Here is a 24,019-nt window from a genome sequence, read left to right on the forward strand (position 1 = left end):
AAAGCCGTTGCTGTTGTTTTTTAAAAAGGCAAGTGTGCTGTAGATACACGTACGCTCTGACCAAACGCCGCCTGAGGACCGCCCCTGTGAAACGGCTGCTCCTTCCGTACGGAAGTGGCCGTTCAGGGTGCGGCGAGGCGGCTGAGGGGACTCGACAGGCTGCGCCATCTTGTTGTACGGACGCGGAGCGGGGGGAGGAGGAGGAGGAGGTGGAGGTGGGGGGAGAGGCAGGGCCGCCCGCGCGGCCTCCCGAGATGGTGATCTGCTGCGCGGCGCTGAATTGCTCCAACCGGCAGGGCAAAGCTCCCCGGGGTCGAGCGGCCGTCTCCTTCCACAGGTAACCAGGGGGAGGGCAGGAACAGGTCGCACCTGGTGCTGGGAGGGCGACTCGAGCACAGCCCTGCCCATCTCCTTCTCCGTGACATACGTCGGGCAGGCGGGCGAGGAGCCTCCTGCTTTTCCTTCTCCGCCTCCTGCAGCACCCTGACGGGCTGATGCCTCACGAAACGGGGTGCCCCGCTCGCATACCTGGCTGCTTGCATTCGCTCCCCCCCCCCCTTATTACCTCGCCTCCACCCGCTCCCAGGCAGATCGAGGGACAAAAGAGAATCCCTTATCCATGTTCTTTCCGCCAATACAACTCCGGCCGCCTAACCTAATTTTGAGAGAGGTGTGTCAGGGCTGTGCCCCCACCCCCCGGGAAAGCAGAGCAAGGCACTCTGCACATGCTTCCTTATGGCGATGATGATGATGATGACACATTGCCCCGTCCGTCTCTCACTTTCCCACGTTTTATAGCAGAAGCGCAACCTTTGAAAACAGGTTCCAGGGCGGGTACGTCCTGAACTCTAAAAGTAAGCCCCACTTTTAAGGTGTGGAGCACAGGTGTGAGTACATAGCCTTCCTGTTTGTAAATTTGCCTGTCTCGTCCTGTCAGAGTTATGGGAATAAGGTGTATGCACCCATTGGAGAAAGCAACTTGCCCATCAGGTGTGCAGCAAACATCTCGGCAGATGGCAACAATTAGAAATGCCTGATTTTTTGCTTTTCTGGTAGTGCAAGAAGAGCATTCCCTAGCGTTAAGAAATATGCCCCACCCATGCATATAGAAATGACAAATAGCTAAGTTGCAAAGATATGCAGAGTTTACTATAAATAACTTGAGAAAACAATATATATTTATAAATTGAGAAAAAGAAGCAAATTTCATCCAGCCCAGCATTTTGTTTCCAGCAGCAACCAAGAATTCACAATCAGGGCAAAAGGTAGATTCTCAGCAAAGGGGTGCTGTCTCTGATCTAGAGAAGGGCTGTGGAATCTGTGGTCCTCCACATGATGTTGGACTCCTGAGTCTAGTCAATTGAATCCAACATGACCAATGGTCAGGGATGATGGGAGTCATACTCCTCCATATTTTGCCCACATATTCCCCCCCCCTTTTTGTATTAGACTGTATGCAGATTTAGATTACATAAACTGTTCTGTCACTGAGAGTAGCAAAGTGCATTACATTGTTTCTTAGAGTGGGACTGATGACCAACAGCTATTGCTTTTGTCAAAGCACAGGCTTACTTCAGATATCTTAAAAAAAAATGCTTCCAGTAGCACCTTAGAGACCAACTAAGTTTGTTATTGGTATGAGCTTTCGTGTGCATGCACACTTCTTCAGATATCACAGTACATCAAACCATGGTTTGCTCTAACCATAGGTTAGAGCAGGCATAGGCAAACTTGGCCCTCCAGATGTTTTGGGACTACAACTCCCATCATCCCAGCTAACAGGACCAGTGGTCAGGGATGATGGGAATTGTAGCCTCAAAACATCTGGTGGGCCGAGTTTGCCTATGTGTGGGTTAGAGCCCAAATCATGTTTTGAGCTTCCAATGTACAAGCAAATCATGGTTTAAAGCTGTTTGCTTTCATTTTCCCTTTGCTTTGCACTCCAGAAATGAAGCAAAGACCATGACTATAATTTGTTATTTCAGACATGACATAATGTAGTTTGCAAGTGCAGATACACTTCAAACCATTGCTTCTGATTTTGGTTTGCTGACTGACTGCAAATCATGACATATCAATTCAGCCAGCATGCTAAACCATAATAGTTAGATCCTATACACTTAACATAGTGAGACTTAGTCATTGGTAAACCTGCAGTGGATTGCACTCCTTACCCATGATTTGGTATGACATCTAAATTGAGCAAAATAAATACTTTATAATACCTACTTGGTCTGCACTGAGGCAGCAGCTTCTGTTGTAACAGAAGTAACTAATACTAAAGTGGACATAGATGAAAAAGGAAAAGTTGTCATCCAACAATGGCATTTTGCACTATGGGTGAACAGAACTTGGAAAAGGATATCCCAGTAGATATAATTTGCAGTAGATCAGCAACAATGCTGATGTTATTTATTATTACACTTATATCCTAGTTTTCCTTGAATGAGTTAAATATAGCATATTTTTGAGTTGAACATATTACTTCTTCATTGTTAAAGTATGTCCTGCTCCCCTGCCTGGCTTCAGTTGGAGGATCTTGGAGATCTATTAAAAACACACACACAAAGTAGATCCTGCAAGCCGCCCCCACAATAGGTGATCATTTTGGCCTGTTGCACCACAGGTTTCCTGTTAGCTCCCAGAATGCATTTTGTCTGCTCATGATAGACATGAGAAACTGGCATAGTCTCCATCCAACTTTTCAGTGTCAGGTGTATTGAATCAGAAGGCCTGACACTTGAAAACCCATTTTTTCTGCCTTTGTGTTGAAGTGGTAATTTCAGACTGTTTTATACCTTTCCTGATATTCTCTCCCTACAGTTTGGAAGAGTCTGTTTCACAAAGCAGGTTAATGGGTTAGATTGCCTCTCTCATCATGGATAACTCGCTGATATAGTGGAGCCAGACGGAGTTTTTCCATTCACACTATTTGCTCTTTTAACTTTACAGTGCTGATCAGGATCTATAGTGCCGTCAACAACACTTGACGTACCTTCAGATGCACTTCTGCCTGAACCAAGTCACAGGCAAACAGATAAATGCGCATGCATTATTTGGTGTGGCTTACATTTTCTCTTCCCCAGAGTGAACAGTGGTAACCCCAGCAGTGTCTCACCACCCTCTCCTCTTATTTGTCTGTATCTCGCACTGCACAGGGAAGGAAGGTAGAAGGATATTTATGTGCCATCTGAGGAGAAAGTTGTTGAGGTAGATGGGTCAGTGATCTCAGACTAAGCTGGAAGACTGCGTACAGTGGTGCCTCGCAAGACGAAAAGAATCCGTTCTGTGATTCTCTTCGTCTAGCGGTTTTTTCGTCTTGCGAAGCAAGCCCATTGACGGATTAGCGCTATTAGCGCTTTTAGCGGCTTTTAGCGGCTTATCGGCTTATTGGATCAGCTGATAAGCGGCTTAGTGGCTTAGAAAAAGGGGGGGAAGGGGGGAAAAACCTGCAGGAACTCGCAAGACATTTTCATCTTGCGAAGCAAGCCCATAGGAGATTCGTTTTGCGAAGCATCTCCAAAACGGAAAACTCTTTCGTCTAGCGAGTTTTCCGTCTTGCGAGGCATTCGTCTTGCGGGGCACCACTGTAACTCCATATTAGGTCAGGGATAGACATATATTTCTGACTGGTACAAATACATTGTGAAATGGTTAGCTGCTAAGCTCCCAAATCTAGACTTAAGGTATAGCAGGGATAACCTAACTAGGGTACCATATAAAGTTCAGCAATAGATTAACAGTGGTGGTGCCCTTACTATAGTACTTTCCCTGTAGAAGACCCATCTGTCCAGCTGCCTCTTATCATTCTGCCTGACCTAATGCAAAGTTAGGTGAGCCCCTTGGAAAGAAATAGGCTTAACCATATCTGACCCTGCATAGGAGTTGGCAGCTCATTTAAATCTGCTGGTTGGATTGTAAGAATTGTTTGCAAGTGGCTAAATGATAAAAATATTTTAACTGTCATTAATGTTACTGAATTGTATGTATTTCTGTTTGCTGCAAGAACCGTTTTCAGTTAGTCCAGAGTTACCGCATTTTAAAAAATGAATGAATAGGTTCAAAGCTGAAAGAGTCTTAACATACATGACAAATTTTGATTTGTAGAAAATGTAATTACTGCTGCATATTTCTGCGCCTTGCAATATAATCTTAACAGACTGTCTTTTTTATAAAATTCAGGTTGCTCTTAAACGTAACTCAATGTATAAGCTACTTTGAAAAGCTCTAGGCAAAAAGCATACACAGTAATGCTTTTCCTTTACACTGTTTTGAAGGTTTCCCTTAAAGGATTCAAAGAGACTGATCCAGTGGTTAAAAGCAGTTCAGCGGGACAACTGGATTCCCACCAAGTATTCCTTTCTTTGCAGCGAGCACTTTACTAAAGACAGTTTTTCAAAACGGCACGAAGACCAGCACCGGCTGCTCAAGCCCACAGCTGTGCCAACCATCTTCCATATTTCAGAGAAAAGAGGGGAGAGCAGGGATTATGTCAAAAGGAGGAGGAAAATAGCAAGTCAGACTCTAGAAGGAGATGGCGATCAACCAAAGGAAGGAAGCGGTGAGGTAGTTGAGGGAATCTTATCATCTGACCAAAACTTGATAGTTCACGGGACTCAAGAAATAGAGCAAGTGACTCTTCAAGCTGAAATCAGGTCAATGTCAGAGCAGGGAGAAAATTTCCAGGACCAACTTGAAGGCTCCCTCAGGAGGATGTTAGCAGATAACCTAGTCACAAAAGTATCTCAAAATAAGCCAGGAAAACTGACTCTGGAGGATTGTTCTGAAGCAGTTATCCATTCTGGGAATTTGAAAATGGACAAAAGTGGTATATCGGAGGATGACTTCACCCCTCCTGTGTCTGGCGCATGCAAATTTATTGGCTCCCTTCACTCTTACAGCTTTTTCTCCAAGCACACTAGAGAGAGGTCTTCTTTTCCAAAAGAGCAACTAGAAAGGAAAAGGTTAAGGAGAAGTGCGGATCCCAGCTGTAGTAGCAACACTCTGGAGCAGGATACTAGTTTAACAGAATCCTCCTCTACTTCCTCTCTCACTGCTATCCCTCAGAAACCTTCCCAGAACATGTCTGCTTCTCCTGCAGATCTGACCCCTAAGCCAGCAACAGAAGCTGTTGTAGGTCAGAAGGGAGAAACGGATGCCAACCCCATGTCCATCAATGAGGTCATCATGTCTGCTTCAGGGGCCTGCAAGCTCATTGATTCCCTGCATTCGTATTGCTTCTCCTCTAGGCAGAGCAAAAGTCAAGTGTGCTGCTTGAGAGAGCAGGTAGAGAAGAAGAATGGAGAACTAAAGCAGTTGAGACAAAAGATCAGTCGCTCCGACAGCCAAGTTAGAAAGCTGAAGGAAAAACTAGATGAACTGAAGAGGATCAATTTCCCATGCCTGAGCAACCTGCTGTCCCAGGACTGTGGTCAGTATCTTCTGTGCTCTTAGCCAGGGCGAAACTGATATAAGAATATGAAGCCATTTAGTTAAATATAATGGGTGGGATTCAATGTTGCATTATAATGAACGCACTGCATGCATTGCAGCTTGCCAGATGGAATCATTGCCCCTCTTCTTCCCCTTCAGTGTTGGTCTGTGGGTTCTCCCAACTGCCCCTCGAGCCAATTTCAGGGGGCACGCAGTGAGAGGAGAGGGCAGGACGTCCCATTGCACTAGTGGAAGTCCGTGTTAGATGAATTCTGCCCATTTCCTTAAAAATACCTTATTATTATTGGTGATATAGCCTCCAGTTTTTGAAAATGAAACTGCTTGCAAACTCTTATGCTTTGTTGTTGAAACTAGGATTGTCAGGTGCAAAAGAGGCCAAGCAACCTGCACATTAAATTGTCATGTAAAAAAGAGAATTTCAGCAGCAGGTGTGGCTTGTTATGCAAGCCACATCTGCTGAGATTTCCTCTTTATACAACTAGGAAAGCTGCAGGCATCCTACCCTAGCCGAAACATTCACACATACATTCCCCACCCATACGCCATGCACCAGTGCTCTGAAATTTGAGGAGAGGAGGAATATTGTCCTTAGAATTACATTTTTGGGGTTTCGATTGTTTGCATTACTGCCGATGGGTGAGTCATTAATATGCCAGTTTTAAAACTTGTTTGAAAGTTGCTTGGGAATCCGGTTTATCCATCATTTACCTCTCATTTATGAATATCATGAATTCTCAGCATGCTTTTCCTCTGAATGTGTAGCTTTCTTATACCCAAACACAGTTCAATTACCATTTGACATGCAGTTGGTACACTGTAAAAGGTAAAGTAAAAGTAAAGGGACCCCTGACCATTAGGTCCAGTTGTTACCGACTCTGGGGTTGCGACGCTCATCTCGCTTTATTGGCCGAGGAAGCCGGCATACAGCTTCCAGGTCATGTGGCCAGCATGACTAAGCTGCTTCTGGCGAACCAGAGCAGTGCACAGAAACTCCGTTTACCTTCCCGCTGGAGCGGTACCTATTTATCTACTTGCACTTTGACGTGCTTTCGAACTGCTAGGTTGGCAGGAGCAGGGACCAAGCAACGGGAGCTCCCCTGTCGCAGGGATTCGAACCACCGACCTTCTGATCGGCAAGTCCTAGGCTCTGTGGTTGGTTATACCCAAAATAAGATGCATTATTTTTTTAAAAAAAAATGCTGCTCAAGCCATAGGCTTGCAAGACAATTGCAGCCCTCCGGGCATTTCTAGCCATCCCATGGAGCTCCCCCCAGGCCACACTCATCACTAGCCCTGCATCCTCTGCATGCTTTTGCCTGGCTGGAATGTATCCTTCTCTGAATGAAGAACCATGTGTATCTGTGTGTACAAAACCTCTGATTTTTGCATGGCAGGAATGTAGCTTACTGTACAAAGTGGCTTACAGTGTTTAAGGGAAAAACCAGAGGCATACATACATTAAATCCAGCATTAAAAAGACCGCCTGCAGAAAAAGCCCATATATAGTTAAAAGCCAAGTGAATGTTTTTGCCTAGCAACAAAAGGTAAGAGTTACATCTGTTGCCTTTGGCTTACCTGCTACTGGCATATGACCTTGGAAGATTTCCTGTGAGATAATATGGTCCTTGAGCAATCCTACCTTAGGCAAATGGCCATTTCTTGTGTTCAGGAAGCAGACAGTGGAATGACGGTGCAGATTCAGTAGTGCTGATGTGGCCAAGACCTAGCAAGTCAGGTGTTCCAGTGGAGTGTGTTTGTATGTGTGCACCAAAATCCTCAAAGCCCCGGAGGGGAAGGGGCCAAACTTCCTTCCTACTCCTCACATCAGGGTTGTCTAGGTATACTAGCCAAATTTTGCCTGAAATTTACTTGGAACATCTCCGCATTGGAGAAGAAGACCTGTAAGCTGAGGTAGGATAAAACACTCTAGCCACTGAGGACTGTGGAAGGTTTTGCCACACGTTCTCCTTTCCTTGCTGCCAAAGAGGTCAGTGGAAGTCATTTGCCCATAAGGGAAAAAGGGAGAGGTGGCATGTGCATACTTCTCCTGGCTGGATTGTGATGAAGGCATTCAGAATTCATATACAAAACCTATTTACTACCTAAGGGTTTGAGACCGGGGTGTGTAACCTGTAGCTGTCCAGCTGTGGCCATCCCACCAACCCCAGGCAGCATGGCCAGTGATGGGAGAAGTAGTCCAGCAACATCTGGAGGGCCACAGGTTAGCCTCCCCTGCTTTAGTTTGTTGTGCTGATTTAGGCCAGTGTTGCTCAAACTTGTGTCCCCAGCTGTTGAACTACAACTCCCATCAACTCTAGCTGGCAGGACCTTGCTAGCAGTGATCAGGCTATTCCCCTGACTGTAATTTGTTTTAAATTTTAAATTGTTGTAACTTGCCCTGGGACCTGCTGGTGAAGGGCAGGTAATAACCTTAGTAACAACAACAACTTCTGATTGATGTTTTGAACAGTTGTTAACTGTTTTGTGTGTGCTCTGTAGAGAAACAAGGAATATGTTTCTGTGTGGACACTGTTACTTACAGATTACTTTGTCTCATAAGAATGAAAGAAACGAAGGACAAAGTTGTAGGCTCAATATGTAACTTTGCCTGACAAAATCTCAATTTGTATGAATTACTGATGCAATTTTGCTAATCTGCAATATCATACCCCTCAACTGTCTTGATTTAAGCGGGACATCCCATTTTGGGGGGCTGTGCTCTTGCACAAGTCACGTGACTCCATGGCCCCGAAAGACGTGTGTCCCGGTTTTCCTCTGGGACATGTTAGAGGGTATGCAGTATTATTGCTGAGCCGCATATTATTTGCAAATGAGTATATGTAAAGCCTTCCCCCTGCTTTATGTTTTCCCCTTTGCATCGCAGCAAAGGCTCCAAGTAGAATTTTGCTACTCAACTATACAGGTGGCAACCATTTTAGGCATCTCCAATCAGTGCACAATTACCGACATGCAGATCCTTTTGGACCTGGAAGAGAGAAGAAGGGGGACGGGGTGGAGCATAATGGGCAGGGACACACTTACGCACACTCCACCAATGTGTGCGGGGGCTGGGAACGGAACCCCTGCACGAAATGATCGCCATCTGTACTAACTGCTTAAACTCGAATGTAAATACATATATGTTTGCCTTTAACTTCCTTTATGTAGCTTATCCTCTGTCTATGAAAAGGCAGTAGTAGCCAGAAAGGAATTATGAGTCACAGTATATGCCATCCTTGTAGGTTTCTTCTCTCCATAGCTTGCTTAAATTAAACTACAAGTCCCAGAATGCACTGGGGTAACCTCTGTGTAGAGGCCCAAGGTTGTTTCCTGTCTTGTCTTACTAGATTGCATCACAGTGTTCCTGGAGAATAGGGAATGATAAGCGATCTAGAGTGAACAAGCTAAAAATAATCTTGCACGATATGGCCAGCATTGAAACAGACACAGGTACAGTCTAAAATGCTTAACACTTTTATCGAAACACTTCAGACATTCTGAAAATGGAGATTTGGGTTCCATTTGAGCTCTTCTTAAGTTTCGTGCCTATTTAAGTTATCCTGCAGGCCATTGTTCTCAGCCTTTGTGTGCAGAGATTTGTTGTCTCAACAGAGCACAGTGCACCTGCACTCTGCAACTTTACTTGGAGCTGCTGTGTGGTCCATGGGATTGTATTCAGAATGAGACCTCAAAATTATGCATTCGCTCCCTTGATCCAAATAGCTCAGTTGGTAGAGTCTGACACTCTTAATCTCAGGGTTGTGGGTTCGAACCGCACGTTGTGCAAAAGATTCCTGCGTTGCAGAGGGTTGGACTAGATGACCATTGTGGTCCCTTCCAGCTATACAATTCTGTGATTCTATTATCTCTTCATCAGTTTACAAGTAAAACAGGGAAGAGCCCACAACCTTCCTATTCAGTTAACTTCTGTTTATGGTGGGAGGGGAACTTGGTTAACAAACACTCTTGGCCACCCTCAGGGGTGTACAATGAAAGTACAATAAAATAATATCTGCATTATTTAGCAAGTTTTATATATGGCTTAATAAAAAACCTATACAGAGTTTACTTTAAATAGTTTTAAAATAGTAATTAAGAATAGGAATCAAAACAGACCATACAGCGGTAGAATCAAATATATCTCATTAGAATCAACTTATCGGTTGTATTTAAGGAGATTTTCCAAGGCAATATGTGTGCTTTGGAGTTGCACAATATGACATTTAACATGTGCTGTATGAAAGGTTGAGAATGAGGAAGGAGATGTACTGTAAAACACCCTGGGCTTCTCTATGTGTTTAAAAAAAGAAAAAATAGCTGATTATGAATCAGATAAGATTTTTGACCAGCTAGTCATCTAACATTTTGCACGAATTTTCAGTTCACATTCTTTCTTCATTAGAGTAAAAATAAACATAGATATCTTTACCGGTCCGGGCTGGATGATAAGTTGAATAACTGAGTTGAATTTCAACTTTGAGTCAGCATTCTCTGGTATCTCTGACCAACAACCTCTTAGTACAAATCTAACAGAAAGGTTGTCATTTTTTTGCAGTCCAATATTCCTTTTCAAATTGCATGTGTTGCAATGGAATTTGTCGTGAAGATACAACTGCAAAGGATTCAGTGCCTTTGGAACTTTGCAAGTGTATTTAGATGAGCTCTTAATGTAGTGAATCTGGAAGGTCCAGCAGTGACCTCTCAATTATTCTTTGTTCTCATTTAGTGATACCATTCCAGGTAACAAAAGTGACAAAAATAACAACAAAAAGGAGCAGATAATATGGATCCCTTTCAGGGAAGGCTGCTTTGAATTGCTATATTATTACTTGAGCCACTAGATGGTAGCAAAAACCACATTTTCAGCTATGCAAGCTTCCCTGTTTTCATCCTCTTATAAATTAATGGTCTCTAGTCTACAAAAGTTAAGTCATAATAAATTCTTAGTCTTCAAGTTGCCACAAGTCTCTTTGTTATAAACTGCATATGTTCTTCAAGGAAGAGAGGTCAGACTTTTGCATGACCTTATACTACCGTAATTGCATGGAAATTGTGCTTTGTCATAAATATTGCCACCATTTTATGCTTAAGGAGATGGAAGGAAAAGAGTTTTCATTGAAATCTGCCCAGATAAAGAGAGCTTTTCAGAATAGCTCATCACCCATCACACTTCTCACTGCTCTATGTAGAGTAAAGTTAGCCTTGAAATATCCTTTTATGCCCATTTGATTGTATTTTTAAAAAATTGAAAAAGAATAGACTTGCCTAACACAAGCATAACATTAGTACATAAACTGAAATAATAAGTAGAGCACCAAAATATATACTCACAAGTTATAATTTCTTCACAACAAAAAGAATTCTTATTTACTCTGCTTTCAGCAATTGGAAAGCACCCCATATAAAATAAAGTTATACCTAAAGATATAGATATTGTCCCTGGTGCAAAATAAGTGTTTCGTCCCTGCCTGCCCCTGCACTTGCATGGAGTGCTTGCCATCTTGCATGGAGCAGTCAAATTTTTAAAAGGACAAGCCAGTCTGTAGAATTCTGTGTGTTCATTTTTAAAGAAAGTGTGCTTTGGGTGCTTGTAGACAGGGGTACTATATTGAAGAGTTAATGGTAATTTAATTATAGAAAACATCCATTTTACTATACCAATATCTTATTATTATTTGAGTTCTCATCAAAGAACAAGAAAATCAGATACTGCTGGACGTTAGCAGACATTTGAGAACACTGAGGTCAGGTGTTCATCCAAAGCATAGTTATGTCAGTCTTGTGTACCGTCAATCACTCATTCATCTGGCTTGAGCCTTGAATGGGACCATTCCTGTTAGGAAGCAGGGAAGACTACAATGCTTTGTTCTGGTTCCTACTTGTGTTTCCCAACTTACAGGTTATAGCTTTGTTATGACATTGCTTTCTCAGTCTAAAATAATGCTTGCCATTGATGCAGTTATTTGTATATAGCTAGTAGCTCTTTGTGTACACATATATAGCTATTTGAATGTGTGGCAGCATATTCAGTATTAATATGAAGGGGACTTGGGTGTGTACAGCTTTGCCCAACTCTGGTTTTCCAGCTGAAATTTTTCCATGCCTGAAAATTTATGTTAGCCTCATTTAGGAAAATGACATACTTGTATTATTATTTCTTCTTCTTGTTTCCAGGACTGTGAACATTCCAGCAGTTTTTATTTGATGGTGGGGTAATTATGCCCTTCCCCAGCATTGCTGCTTTGATTGCAGGTTTTCTCTGTAACATATAGTTTGACCCTGAGGGGGGTAAGAAATGGGCAAGGAGCCTATATGCACATAGCTAGTCAAAATTCGAGCCAGGTTTGTAAAAGATGAAATTTGTTTGTTTTGAACTTTCGACCCACCTCAACTCTCATGTTGCCAGAGCTGGATAAAAACAGATAAAATGAAAGAGGGTGGTAGAACACGCAACATGGCTACTGGGAACTGTCTCACCAATGCAAAGTAGTTGGCCAACATTGACGTGGTATGAGCTAATTGCCCGAAGTCTCAGTTTTCTTATCCTCAGTCTATCTCTTCTCACAGAAACCCCGCAGTTGAACCCTGTGGTTGAGCCTCTCTCCTGGATGCTGGGCACCTGGCTGTCAGACCCCCCAGGAGATGGTACCTTCCCTTCAATGAAGCCCTTTCAATACCTCGAAGAAGTGTGCATCTCTCATGTGGGGCAACCCATGCTGAATTTTTCGTAAGTTTCCTTGTTTTTGAGGGTTTTTTCTGCAACAGGGACACCTTGAAATAATCTGTGTTGTTTATCAAATGAGACTGTTAGTGAGGTACAAGCTAAGAATCAATTTAAATAAAATCAGTGCATAGAATATAAATCAAATTCTTCCTAGAAATAGACATCCTGTTTTTCAGAAGCTGCTAAGCAGCTATTAACCTATCACACATAGATTTTTACATTTAGTTGTCATCCTTAGCGATGCAGTCAGTTTTCTTAAACATAAATGAAAGGACAGAAGTAACACCTCCACATCCCTACTAGTAATTCTAGTGCAAAATTGAGTTCCCAGGCACTTTAAGAAAGTAAATAGGCAGCAAAATCTTTAAAAGCCCCTTATGATCTTGTTTTTCCCCTGCTTCCCGTTCCCTCCCAGTGCTCCCATCCTGTGTGTGCCTGGGAAAGGTAACAGCAGGGCATATGGTGGAAGAGGCAGTGGTAGCTGCAGGGTCAAGGTAGCTATGCAACTGTTTGTGGGTTCACCAAGGAATTGGGTGTTTAGGGATCATAGACTTTGTAAATAAGACCCCAAAATTTACTAGTCAGCAACATTTATACTGCCCTGCTAAGAGGAGGTTTTTCTCAAACTTTGGCCTTCTACCAAGTAGATTGGAGATGACCCTCCTCCACCAGCCTAGTTATTCACCTGCATGGAATTCCTTTTATGCATGGCTGCCAGGTGATTTGTTGAATACAAGTCTGTCACATTAGGTGGGGGAAAGCAGCAGTGGCTGTATGATGGATTTGGGAACAATAGATTGAAGGGGCTTCAATGGCATAGGAATGTGTTGCGGGAGAACAGTGGTCATATGGGATGTTGTGATATAGTAGTTCTGGACACTTTCTTTTAGTTGGCTTAAGTGCTTAATGGGGTCCTTCCTGGTAGCCTGGGAATGGAATGTTTTTCCCAGAGCCAAGCAAGAGTGGGCGTGATCAAATGTATGATTTATTATCCTCCAGGCATTACAAAGATTTTTTCAATATATTTTTGAAATTTTTCCAGCTCTCTTGACTCAAAAAAGATGCATTTCTATATAAGCACAAATGGAAAGTTGGAAATGTAACATGTTTTGGTTTTGAGAAAAACAGCTTTTCTTAGAATTTTGAGCAGTCTTTTGTGTTCTTAAAATGGAAAGTGAAATTTGAGGGTTGAAAGGATATTCACCTTATGCTGTTGTAAAGATAAACAAACACCTCCTCAATGATTGCAATTATGCATGATATTATTTTCTCAAAGCCATGGCTTCCCGCCAGGAGGTACTCAAGGGTATGCAGTACCAAGCACCTCTTTTTGTTGTTGTTAAAAACTGTGGCACTTACTGTAACAACTTTGTGGTGAATACTGGCACCTATTTTTTTGGGGTGGGGAAGCACTGCTTAAAGCTGCTAGTTTTTATATCCTTTAAAAAGTGGTTGGTTCAGTGTGCTTTGGAATTTAATGCACTCTGCCACATGCCTATTCTAGTTGCATAACTCTTTCTGCTAAATTGCCCAGCTGAAATACGGATTTTCACTATTTGGGAATATTTGAACCCCTATAATGTTGCTTTAAAGGAAGAGTTGTGTTTTAAAATATTACTTGCCAGCTGATTCTGTAAATGGCAAAATTGCCTACCTCCTTGGGGACTATTTAGGGCAAAAGTGAGCATCCATTCTTCCTCTGCATGACCTCTGCAGAAATGCAGTGTAGGAAATGATCCAGAAACATCATCGGTTATGGAAGAAAGCATTCTTTGCTGCCGACATGACATTTGGACCTGATGTATAAAATCAGCACTTTTTTTACTAGCACAGTTCTGTAGTTTTTAAAAGAACTGTTCAGGAGTGCTATGTGTAAGGAAACTTGTATTACTGCAGCGTATTATGTCGAGGAAGAACAACACTGTCATACTACTCCTGCGATGACAGGTACACCTCAATATTCCTTATTAGGAGTTGCTGGAGTTGCCAAGAAAAATGAAAAATATACTCTGACAAGTATCTAATGGGACAGGCAAAAATGCAGTGCATAGTTAAAAGAATGTACAAATTTCCAAGAGAGGAGAAAAGATATCCAAGAAACTATCTTCAGCCATATGTGAGTGAACCTAAGTTAGAAATGCCCTTAACATCAGTGGGTCTGTTCTGAATAGGACTTGCATTGAATATGATCCTGTGCTTCTTAAATGGGACTTCGGGTTTACTGTTTGTTGAGGACAGGTATGGGAGCGCTATTTTCATTTCATACAGATGATGCTGAAAAAGCTGTGGAGGATGTGTTTATAGAGGCATGGTAATATTAGTATCCTCCTATCCTAATAGATTCAACGCCTTCCATCCAGACACCAGGAAACCGATGCACCGAGAATGTGGATTTATCCGCATCAAACCTGACACTAACAAGGTGGCCTTCATCAGTGCTCAGAATACAGGTACTAGCCTAATTACATTAGCAGGTTTCCCCCTCTTTCTGCTTTAAAACTAGCTTCCCTTAAAGTAGTCAGAAAGTGGCTTGATGCCGTACTTTCAACAAATCTCTCTTGCCTGCTTATAAGCCAAGTGTTGTCTTGTATTCCAGCTCTATGAACTGTGTCAGTATTAATAATTTCTCTTCTTGATCCAGGTTTGGTAGAGGTGGAGGAAGGAGAGGTTAATGGGCAGGAGCTTTCTATAGCTTCCCACTCCGTAGCAAGGATCTCATTTGCCAAGAAACCCCATGTAGAGCAAGTGAGTATATTTAGGTGTGGTCCAGCTGAACTGGTATGACAAATCCGTACTCGGCATTCTGTTGCCTGCCTGAAGAGTTATATGATATCTCCCAACCTAGGGCATGCACACAAGGTGAAATGGGCAGCTCGAAAAAGACCACTAAGGAGTAGGAGAGAGCAACTAACATCTGTAGCTATGAACTTCAGTGGTTAAGGATTTGAACCCTTAGCAGGCAAGCAGACTGCAAACAACTACCGAAATTTGGGGGATAAAACAGATAGGGTTCAGTTCCTGCAGAAGGGAGATGCTGAAGTGACTACAAGAAAGCTTTTGTGTATTCTGGCAGCGGCAACTATTTTAGATGCTGAAGGTAGGAAGAGCATCTAGACTTGAACCCAAATTTCCTATAGCTCCACATCTCAGGAAATGGCAGAAGGCAGACTCATGATGGGGCCCTTTGAACTCACTAGTACAGTAGAACCACTTAGACCACAAGAGGTCCCAGATATGGCCAAGGATTATGATCTCACACAGGAAAAGGGTGGAGAGGAAGATGTGCCTGCAATTATATAGCTAATCAGAAAGAGTGGTGCAGGGCCTCACTGGATAAGTGTCTGACTCATTCATGCCCCAGGAAGCCTTTAACTTTGACATTCTCTTCAGCCCTACCTATTTTTTGTAACTGATTTCCAATATCTGTCAATTTTTGTACCCAGCAGACCTTTCTATCAATCCGTCTCCCCACAGATTGGCAGCAGCACTGCTTGGTTGATAGTTACAGTAGCAGAAACTGCTCATACTCTGAGTTGCAAAACTCTGACCAGAATGTGTACCCCTGACTTGATAGGATAATTTAGTGAATATTCTCTCTCCTGCCCACAACCTCTGTGGCACATGTCAAGGCTGTGGTTACCTAATTTTGGGGACCCTCATTTACCCCCACAAGACTGGTTCGTTGGGGTTTCAGAAGCAGGAACAAATTTTCAGTATTTTGTACCAGACATTCTCGGTCCTTCAACAGTCCTGACTTTTCCTTCCTCTTGAATTGAATAGTAGGTTTCTCTCTGGCTGGCCTGATACTATACAGAAGAGACAAAAATTGTCCTCAGGTGTCCTCTGGCTATTTTAATATGGATGTCTGCCCTGGGAAGGCCCCTGGTTTGTAGAGAGACAGAAATGTCCTGTCCCTGGGCTGTTTACCCTGCTGAGCCTTAATTATGACTTGGATGAAAGGAGGCACATTTATCTTGGTGCTTGCCACCACTTTCTCTGCTCTGTTAGAAGGCAACACAAGAAAACACTGTGCTGATGGAGTGCTTGCTGGCTCCGCAGGCTGTGACTGTTCATAGGCATTGTAAAAAACAAAACAAAAAAATGTTGCTAGACCCCTCACTCACTTTCTTACCTGATCTCAAGGATTTCATCTGTCCCAAGAATTTCTCATACTTCTAGCCAACAGGTCTCTTCTCTTCGTAGGACTGTCCCTCCCTCCCTTTTCTTTTTTCTTTGTATACATATTTTCCTCTTCATGTTGTTCACATAATTTCATGTAAGGCATATTGCTCTTTTAATAATAATTTTTATTATTTGGTAGCACTGTACAAGGTCTTAGAGTATTATTCCTCATCAGGCAGCCTTGACTCTTGCAGTTGAAGAGCTTAGCAGAGCAAACACATTCCCTTGGGGGAGAAAAAAGACAAAGTCAAGTAGACAGTCTGCTTTTATAAAATTTAAAGTAGCTCTGTTCATCCTCATATTTCATGCTACTGTGAGATCTGTGCCAATTTTTTAAAAATGCATTAAGCACTTGGTAGAAGAGGTAAAACGAGAACAGCAGTAGAGGACCTGCAAAAAAATATCGAGGTCAGATAAATGACAGAGAAATGAAAGGTCTTGTCAATTTTGTAGAAGGGCAGCTACTGAGAGAGGGCTACTGTCAACATTCCCTCTAACAGGGAACTTGGGTAGTGAGTGCCAACAGAAATGGGACCACTGAGAAACAAGAGGGAGGCAATGACACATTCAGTGGAATGCCAAGATTTACAGAAGTACACAAGTATATATTAAAACAAACATGTTCAGTGCCCATGGAAGGCTGAGTATCAGTTGAAAGAGAAAAGCGGAGAAGCGATGTGTGTAGATGGAAGGCTCCCTGGAGCAAACTGACTGGTTTGAACCCTGAACAAGAGGAGTCCTATTAGGAAATGATAATACAATGGAACATTCTGTTGCAGATCCTAATTGTTTCTACTGAAGATGAACTCAGGTGACTGAGTGTCAATCAGTTTAGAAGCTAAATGGGGCCACTCAAAAGTCAGGGATTCATTTCTAGATAACAGCAAGCTCCCAGATATGCAGAATTATGCAATGTTATGAATTATAAAGAAAGAGGATTTTAAAAAAATAAAAAAGTAATTGTGAAGCCCCAGGGTGGAGGTACCTAGTGCCTTCTAGATGTTATTGGACTACAACTCTTAGCATCCCTATAAAAGAGTTTTTAACCATTTAGTTAATGTAAAATTTTGGTGGCCAGTTAAAAATATAATGATCCTACATTTCACAGATGTTCTGAAACGAGCCTATGCACACCGGACCCTTACATTTTTCATTTTTCTTGACTATTGCCTAACAACAAAACCACATCCCACAAAGATACTCAGAATATCTATTTATGACCTTTTGTAAACTGCTTGTTTACAAACACTCACCCTCTTATATCCCTGTTGCTTATAGCTGTCCAATACATAATGTTAAAATAGTTTGAATAATTTTGGACTGTGGAACTAATTTAATTTATTGGTACATTTAAGCTACATTGTTATGTAAGTACCCTGCATCTGTGGCAAAGCAATGCTAACAGTATTCCAGTATACTTCTGTTTATATTCTAGTGACTTGTCTGAGGGTGGGTGCTTCAAAAATGCATCATACCACTTAGTTCATTGTAGAGATGTCAAGGTTTGCCACTGTTAAAAACATTTGATAAAAATAGCTCCTGAATTTCCAGTCAAAGCATTGTAGAATTTAGAGTTGGGAAAGGCACAGGCTGCAATTTGAATGTAACTGGATGCATTACAAGAACAAGCCCGGCCTCTCCTCCCTTGGCTTCTATGCTATTTCCTCCCCCTCTCCTCTAGCACTAACATAAGGAGAGGAGAAACTTCCACTTCCATTTTAGATTAACCACAAGTAACCTTGTTTGAACATTAAACTATGTTTGACGTTTGCTGTGGCTAGTGAAAGCAAGTCAACTTCATAATCTCCAGTTTGAGTGTGCTCAAGCCCACCTATAATTCAAAACACACACACACACAAGGCTCACCTGCAAAGCATGTTATCTGAAAAGCATGGTAATTATCAGTATGTATTAAAGGTTTAATGTACTAAATATTAAGGCCCTGATAAATCAAGAACATGAAAAAGCAAGACCACACACTCTTCATATTAATTCAGTTCCAACACTGGAACAATAACACCAGAGGTTTGTTTATTCAGGTTTTATCCTGTTCCATCCATTCCCTTAAGGATTTCTGCAGCCGTAGGGCAACTTACAGTTGCCGTTGAGTTCCTTTTGGAGGGAGGGGGGAAGCAAACTCCCAGAAGCTATAGGTCTCCCAGCCAGTTGCTGGGGTCAAGCTAATCTTTCTATTGCTGGCGAGAGCAGCAGGAGACACATCCCAGTTCACCCATGTCTTCTTTTCCTTGTCTCAGATTATCTTGCCTGTAATGTTTGGGATACATTTCCTGGGTGATTATGTAAAAATTACCAATATTCAGTGGTTTGTTTTAAAAGGGGGAAAGTATTTTATTCTGCAGACCTCTTCAAATAAAGACAGGAAATTGATTTTACTGGTGCGGTTTGTGTTTGCATTTCCTCACAATATATGGTTCGAAGTGTATTAGAGAGCTTTCATGGAGCTGAAGTTTTTCTGTTTCGATAGCTGCATATTGATGGGGTGTGGGTGTTTTTGCTGCAGTTGTACTTAACAAAATAACTTTTGGCAGGGTTTCTTTGGCAGGGATCCCGCAGTCCCGGATATCTCCACTCTTCTTTAAAAATCATGTTAACTATGGCAAAAAAGGGTAAAGGGTACCAACTTAGCATACAGAAAACCTTGGATTGTGTGCAGAAATCTTTTACTGAAATAAGTGGAGGGGCGTTTTTGGCCTCTGCCAAAATGTGCTCTGACTACAGTGCCTTGCTTTACACTTATGGGCTGTTTGGTGCAAGACCTCCAGTATTCCATAGCTATCAAATTCTAAACTATTCTCTCCCCCTCCCCTTTATGTTTAATCCAATTCTCCATCACGGTTTTCTTCAATTTCAGTATTGTAATTCCTTGCCTTCATATTCTCATACTTGGTTTAAACCTAGCTTGGCAAATTAGAAAGCAGAAGATGCTTTCATTTTTTTTCTTTTTATAAAATATTTATTGAGATTTTCAAAAAATTACAAAAGAAAAAGAAAAGAAAAACAAAACAAAAAGAAAGATACAAAGTAAAAATAGTTAAAAACAATCCAGTCTTTCCATCACATATTTTCATTTGCTTATTTCCCGGACCTCCTCACGCCTCCCTTTTCTGTATTCCAATTCAAATTGTTAATTCAGCAGATCCCTCCCCTCTTCGATCATCTTAATCTTCAATTTTAAAATATTATAACATTAAGTTTTTACCTATTAATAACCATTTTCTCATATTCTCTTATGGCATTACAGCTAAAGACCACTTAGTTTCTATCCAGCATCATTCTAGCATTCATTAATTTTACAATATTTCTGTAGATAGTCTTTAAATTTCTTCCAATCTTCTTCCACCGACTCTTCTCCCTGGTCTCGGATTCTGCCAGTCATTTCCGCCAATTCCATATAGTCCATCACCTTCATCTGCCATTCTTCCAGGGTGGGTAGATCTTGTGTCTTCCAATACTTTGCAATGAGTATTCTTGCTGCTGTTGTGGCATACATAAAAAAGTTCTATCTTTCTTTGGCACCAATTGGCCGCAGAAGATGCTTTCAAATGAGGCACAATGCTGAGTAAAGCAATCACAAATGATTAGCAGCGGGTTTTGTTTTCTTTCACCATTTTGTCTTGTGTGTTACTCTCCATAGTTGTTGAAAGGTTGAGTATCTCAGAGCAGGATCCTGGTACAAAATATAAGCAAAAATCTTGAACAAAATAGTTCACCTTTCTCCTGATTTATAGGATATATTATCTGTTCCTCTTGAATAATACTTGGGTGGTGGGAATATAAGCAGGTCTTCATATTTTCTCTGTAGAATTTTGCAGGGATGAGCTATTTTGCTTCCTAGTCCTGAGGACACAGATTTGGTTCAAGTCATTGGACAGTGGTTTACTTTGCTGCTGTTTTTCTTCTTGAATTATAAACAGGATCAAATAATAAGCCATGTGTTTTCTATTTCCCTCCTTAGATTACTAGAAAATTCAGGCTCAATTCTGATGGGAAACTAGAACAGACTGTCTCCATGGCAACCACTACGCAGCCAATGACTCAGCACCTTCACATTACCTACAAGAAAGTGACTCCTTAAAACAAAGAGGAGGTTGTTTCACGATAGAGGAATCGAGGCCAAGAAAACGGAAGCAGCTTGGAAGCAGTGACTCTGTATCTTTGTGATCCAGTTCCTACCTGACAGCAGAAACTATAGTTGCTGAAAGAAGTTATTCTAAGGTTTCTGTAATGGTAGACTTAAAAAACCAAAAGCCAATAAAAAAGCCTTTATTTTTAAAGGTGTAGCTTGGAATGGTATTATGTTGAATTAGAAATGACTCCATGTTGTCATTTGTTAAAGAAGCATTGATAGTTTTTCCTTATGAAGCATGGAGGTGATGGGAGACTTCTGTCTTCAGTTTCTTTTTGCAATCTTTATGGTTTGCAAACAAGGTGGTTTATACAAAGGAAGAGGTCATGGATTCCTCTCATTAAATGCAGGCTATGGCTAGAACCGATAAATACCTATAAGAAGTTAAGCAATCCTGAGAGAGACTATGCTTCGTTTTTGTTTTTTAAACTAATTTCTCAAGTCATGATGAGAGCCCAGATCTTTTTCAGGTTTCTTATATAACCCATGTTCTGTTGAATAGGGTAAAACAAGAACTCCTTCCTTCATGGCTTCATGTAATAACTTGAGCTTAACCGAAAGGTATGGGATAGAGATAAAAACAATTGCACTGTCTTCCATTACAGCTTTGTGGTTGTTCCAGGCTGGAAGCTCCTTGCACTACTCAGTCATTGCTTTTAGTGTGAGCTGTGTTGATTTTTCATATTCTCAGGAAATACTCTGATATGTTCAGTAAACTATTCTGTCCACCATGTAGTCTGGTTCACCCCGAGGAAGGAGCTTTGTCTTTCAAGAGAGCCATGGAGATGCAGCCACTCTAGAGAGCACCATTGGAGCTGTGTGAGTGGATTTGCAAGGGAAACGAGACCAAGAGGGCACTAATCCACTGCCACCCTGTCTGTGGCAGTTGGTTCAGTTTGCCCAGTGGTAGGACAGTGGGAGAAACTGGGAAAATTACAATTTTATGGCAATGTGTGGATCTTGATGGAGGCTTTGTGACTGCACATTAAAAGCCTTGTCTATTAAGCATAGGTATGTTTAATAAATAGCATTGGAAACGTTAAAACAAATGGCCAAGTTTCTGCTGCCTTTTTTCTGCCTTTCCATTAAAAAGTGCCCATGGGAGGTTTACAACAATAAAATCCACAATAAAAAAACACCAGCCCACATAACATAATAAGCAATGTCACAACAGAGTAGTATAAAATTATACAAGTCTAATAACATCCAGCTTCCTGGACTTTATCCTCTATTGCCCTCTGAAACTGGGTTTTATTTCCATTTTCTTCCTCCTAGCAAAAGCTTTATTTTAGAAAAAGGATGTCATTCACCACAAGCTCACTGATTTATCTGATAACTGCTGTGGGAGAGAGATGTTTGTGGTCTTACACACTACTGAGTATTTCACAATCTCATCTCAGGGTCACTCCCTTCCTCTTTCAACCCTCCCACTCCCCATACCATGTCATATATGTAAAAAAGAAGGAAGAGTTAGATGAAGAGGGGGAAACTGACATGGAATTGATGAAGGAACAGTTGTATAAATATTTAAAACTAGTTTGTTCCCAGTGTTGTATTATTTTAAGTTATTGATTTCATAAGCTAAGCACAAGGCTCCCCAAATATCTGCTGATCATTATTCCAGCTCCATTTATTAACTACACACCAACAGTTTTAAATTAAGCATTTGATCCTTAATGTGATTTTTTAAATGGGATTTTTCAGGCCCTGAATTCTAATAGATTACAGGGTTTTGTCAGGGCATTTACTTTGCCCACTCTATATTAGTTTATTTCTTATCATCTACCATTTAAAGTGTTCTGCTATCTAATCTGCACTAGGCTTTACATAAACATGATAGATTAGCAGATAGAGTTAAGTCAATCACATGCCCCTTGTCCCCTTATGATAGCCTTCCTATAACTCTCAAAAGCCCATGTAGTGAGAAGCCTTATCTGTAAGCAAAGTCCTACACTGAACTGAAATGTCAGGATAGGGGTTGAGTTGCACTGCAAGCAGGTCACACAGTGTCTGTGTGATTTCCTTAGACACAACTCGCCCTTTATGAATCAAGGCTGGCCAGAGTGAAGTGATCACTTTAGGCAGCATATGATGAACAGGATAACCTCTCAGGCTTCTCTCCTGAACCCTTCAGTCATTCCTCTCTGTTGGGAGAACAGACATCCTTTCCAGAACTTTCTAATCTGCTTCCTTCATGTGGAGAACACAGTCTCATTGCCAGTGCTGAAGTGAAGCATACACACACTTTTAAAGCACATTCTTTCAAATAACTCTGGACGCTGGGCACTATTAATGGGAATTGTGACTCTGTGAGGGGTAAACTGCAGTGCTCATAATTCTTTGAGGGAAATTGCTTTAAGGGGATTGTGCGTACACAGCCTAAAATTCAACTGCCTGTCCAGTCAGCTTCTGTATGTAGAAGGGGAGGGCGCCAGTTTGTTCTTTGCCTCAGGCAGCAAAATGTTTTGGGCAGGCCCAGCAATGCATGCCAGCATAACTGGCCAACTGCCACGGGGGAAAACATTTTGGTGTTGCTTAATCCAGTTAATCTTTCATGGCCGTCAGCAGGAATAATCATACATTCCAATCACTTTATGCTCGCTTAATAATTCTGGTACAATTATGAGCAGGCACGGTATAGATTGAAAATGTGAGTGCTTATTAAGTATTTAGAAGTTCAAAATATTGTTACACGTCACTCCAGTCTCCAAGCGGTGTGAGATTCCAGGGGTACCAGGCACACTTGCCAGGGTCTGTGTTTCCTTGGAACATAAAGATACGGCAGATACTGTGGTGTCTACATGAAGCATGGTTTGTTTACACATATATACTGTACAACCTGAACCTACATGGAGAGAATGCAGAGCATTCACATCCCAAGAGGGCCCTGATCCTTCCATTGCTGCAGCCTCAGATTCCAAGATTTTATCAGACCCTCCCCGCAGCCTAAAACAGACTGCCCATCTCATGCTCTGACTTCCCCCTCCCCAGCTTGCAAAACTGGCACTTTCCCCCCTGTTTGCTTAGCTCACCACCCAGAGTAATTCTGCCCTTCCCTCCTGAAACTCTGGCCTTTTGTCTCTGCTACCTCTCACCTCAGGGAGGCGCTTTCTCCATTTTTTGTCTGGCCCAGAAACTATCTGTTAATGACCTTCTTAAGGGGTTAATAGTTTGACCATTATTAGCTGTGTTCCTCCAGTGACCCACCCTCTATGCCAGGCGGAATCCAGCAGATTTTAATCAAACCTTGATTAATTCTAACTTTGACTAAATCCAGGAATTATGGGGAGGATTAGCACCCAAGAGTTTAGGGGACCCTTGCCCTCTGCAAACTTATAACAATAATATGAGTATGATCTGTTATGCAAGCACAGCAGCCATTTGCAAATAGATCTCCAGAGGACTTGGCAGAGCCCCTCCCTCCCAGTAACTGAGCACCTAGTCGACAAAGAATGGGAGGTCTGAGAGTGTGCTTCTCATATCTACCTCCACCCCTCTCTCGTGTGGCAGGG

General features: G+C 41.8%; 2 protein-coding genes and 1 long non-coding RNA gene across 6 annotated transcripts in view; 2 read left to right on the plus strand and 1 right to left on the minus strand.

Annotated features, from left to right (window-relative positions):
* The window catches only part of HDLBP (high density lipoprotein binding protein), a 257,678-nt gene that overhangs the window by 27,189 nt on the left and 206,470 nt on the right, over positions 1-24,019 (plus strand). The window lies entirely within an intron of this gene.
* Positions 180-20,655, plus strand: THAP4 (THAP domain containing 4). 4 transcript variants are annotated; one of them, XM_083506463.1, is made up of 6 exons: positions 180-337; positions 4,278-5,431; positions 12,022-12,181; positions 14,519-14,628; positions 14,820-14,923; positions 20,337-20,655. In XM_083506463.1, exons 1-6 carry the CDS (start codon positions 255-257, stop codon positions 20,454-20,456), a joined length of 1,731 nt encoding a protein of 576 aa, XP_083362589.1. In that variant the 5' UTR covers positions 180-254; the 3' UTR covers positions 20,457-20,655. The 4 variants fall into 4 exon arrangements, with proteins under 4 accessions (XP_083362589.1, XP_083362591.1, XP_083362590.1 ...); XM_083506465.1 differs by having other exon boundaries at positions 200-337; positions 5,250-5,431; XM_083506464.1 differs by lacking the exon at positions 180-337 and adding an exon at positions 2,958-3,210.
* LOC310708400 lies at positions 1,437-2,832 on the minus strand. The gene is made up of 2 exons (XR_014526999.1): positions 1,660-2,832; positions 1,437-1,567 (listed from the first exon to the last, which is right to left on the minus strand). It is a non-coding gene; the product is annotated as an uncharacterized lncRNA (long non-coding RNA).

This window comes from Podarcis liolepis, assembly GCF_965112155.1.
Source record: "Podarcis liolepis genome assembly, chromosome: 5".
In the NCBI taxonomy this organism is placed as follows: Eukaryota; Metazoa; Chordata; class Lepidosauria; order Squamata; family Lacertidae; genus Podarcis; species Podarcis liolepis.

Excerpts from the sequence above, each read along its gene's own strand:
- THAP4 (XM_083506463.1), top strand. The coding sequence starts at position 255 with ATGGTGATCTGCTGCGCGGCGCTGAATTGCTCCAACCGGCAGGGCAAA. Across the intron at positions 5,432-12,021 it reads CCTGCTGTCCCAGGACTGTG|AAACCCCGCAGTTGAACCCT; the intron begins GTCAGTATCTTC and ends CTCTTCTCACAG. Across the intron at positions 14,924-20,336 it reads AGAAACCCCATGTAGAGCAA|ATTACTAGAAAATTCAGGCT; the intron begins GTGAGTATATTT and ends TTCCCTCCTTAG.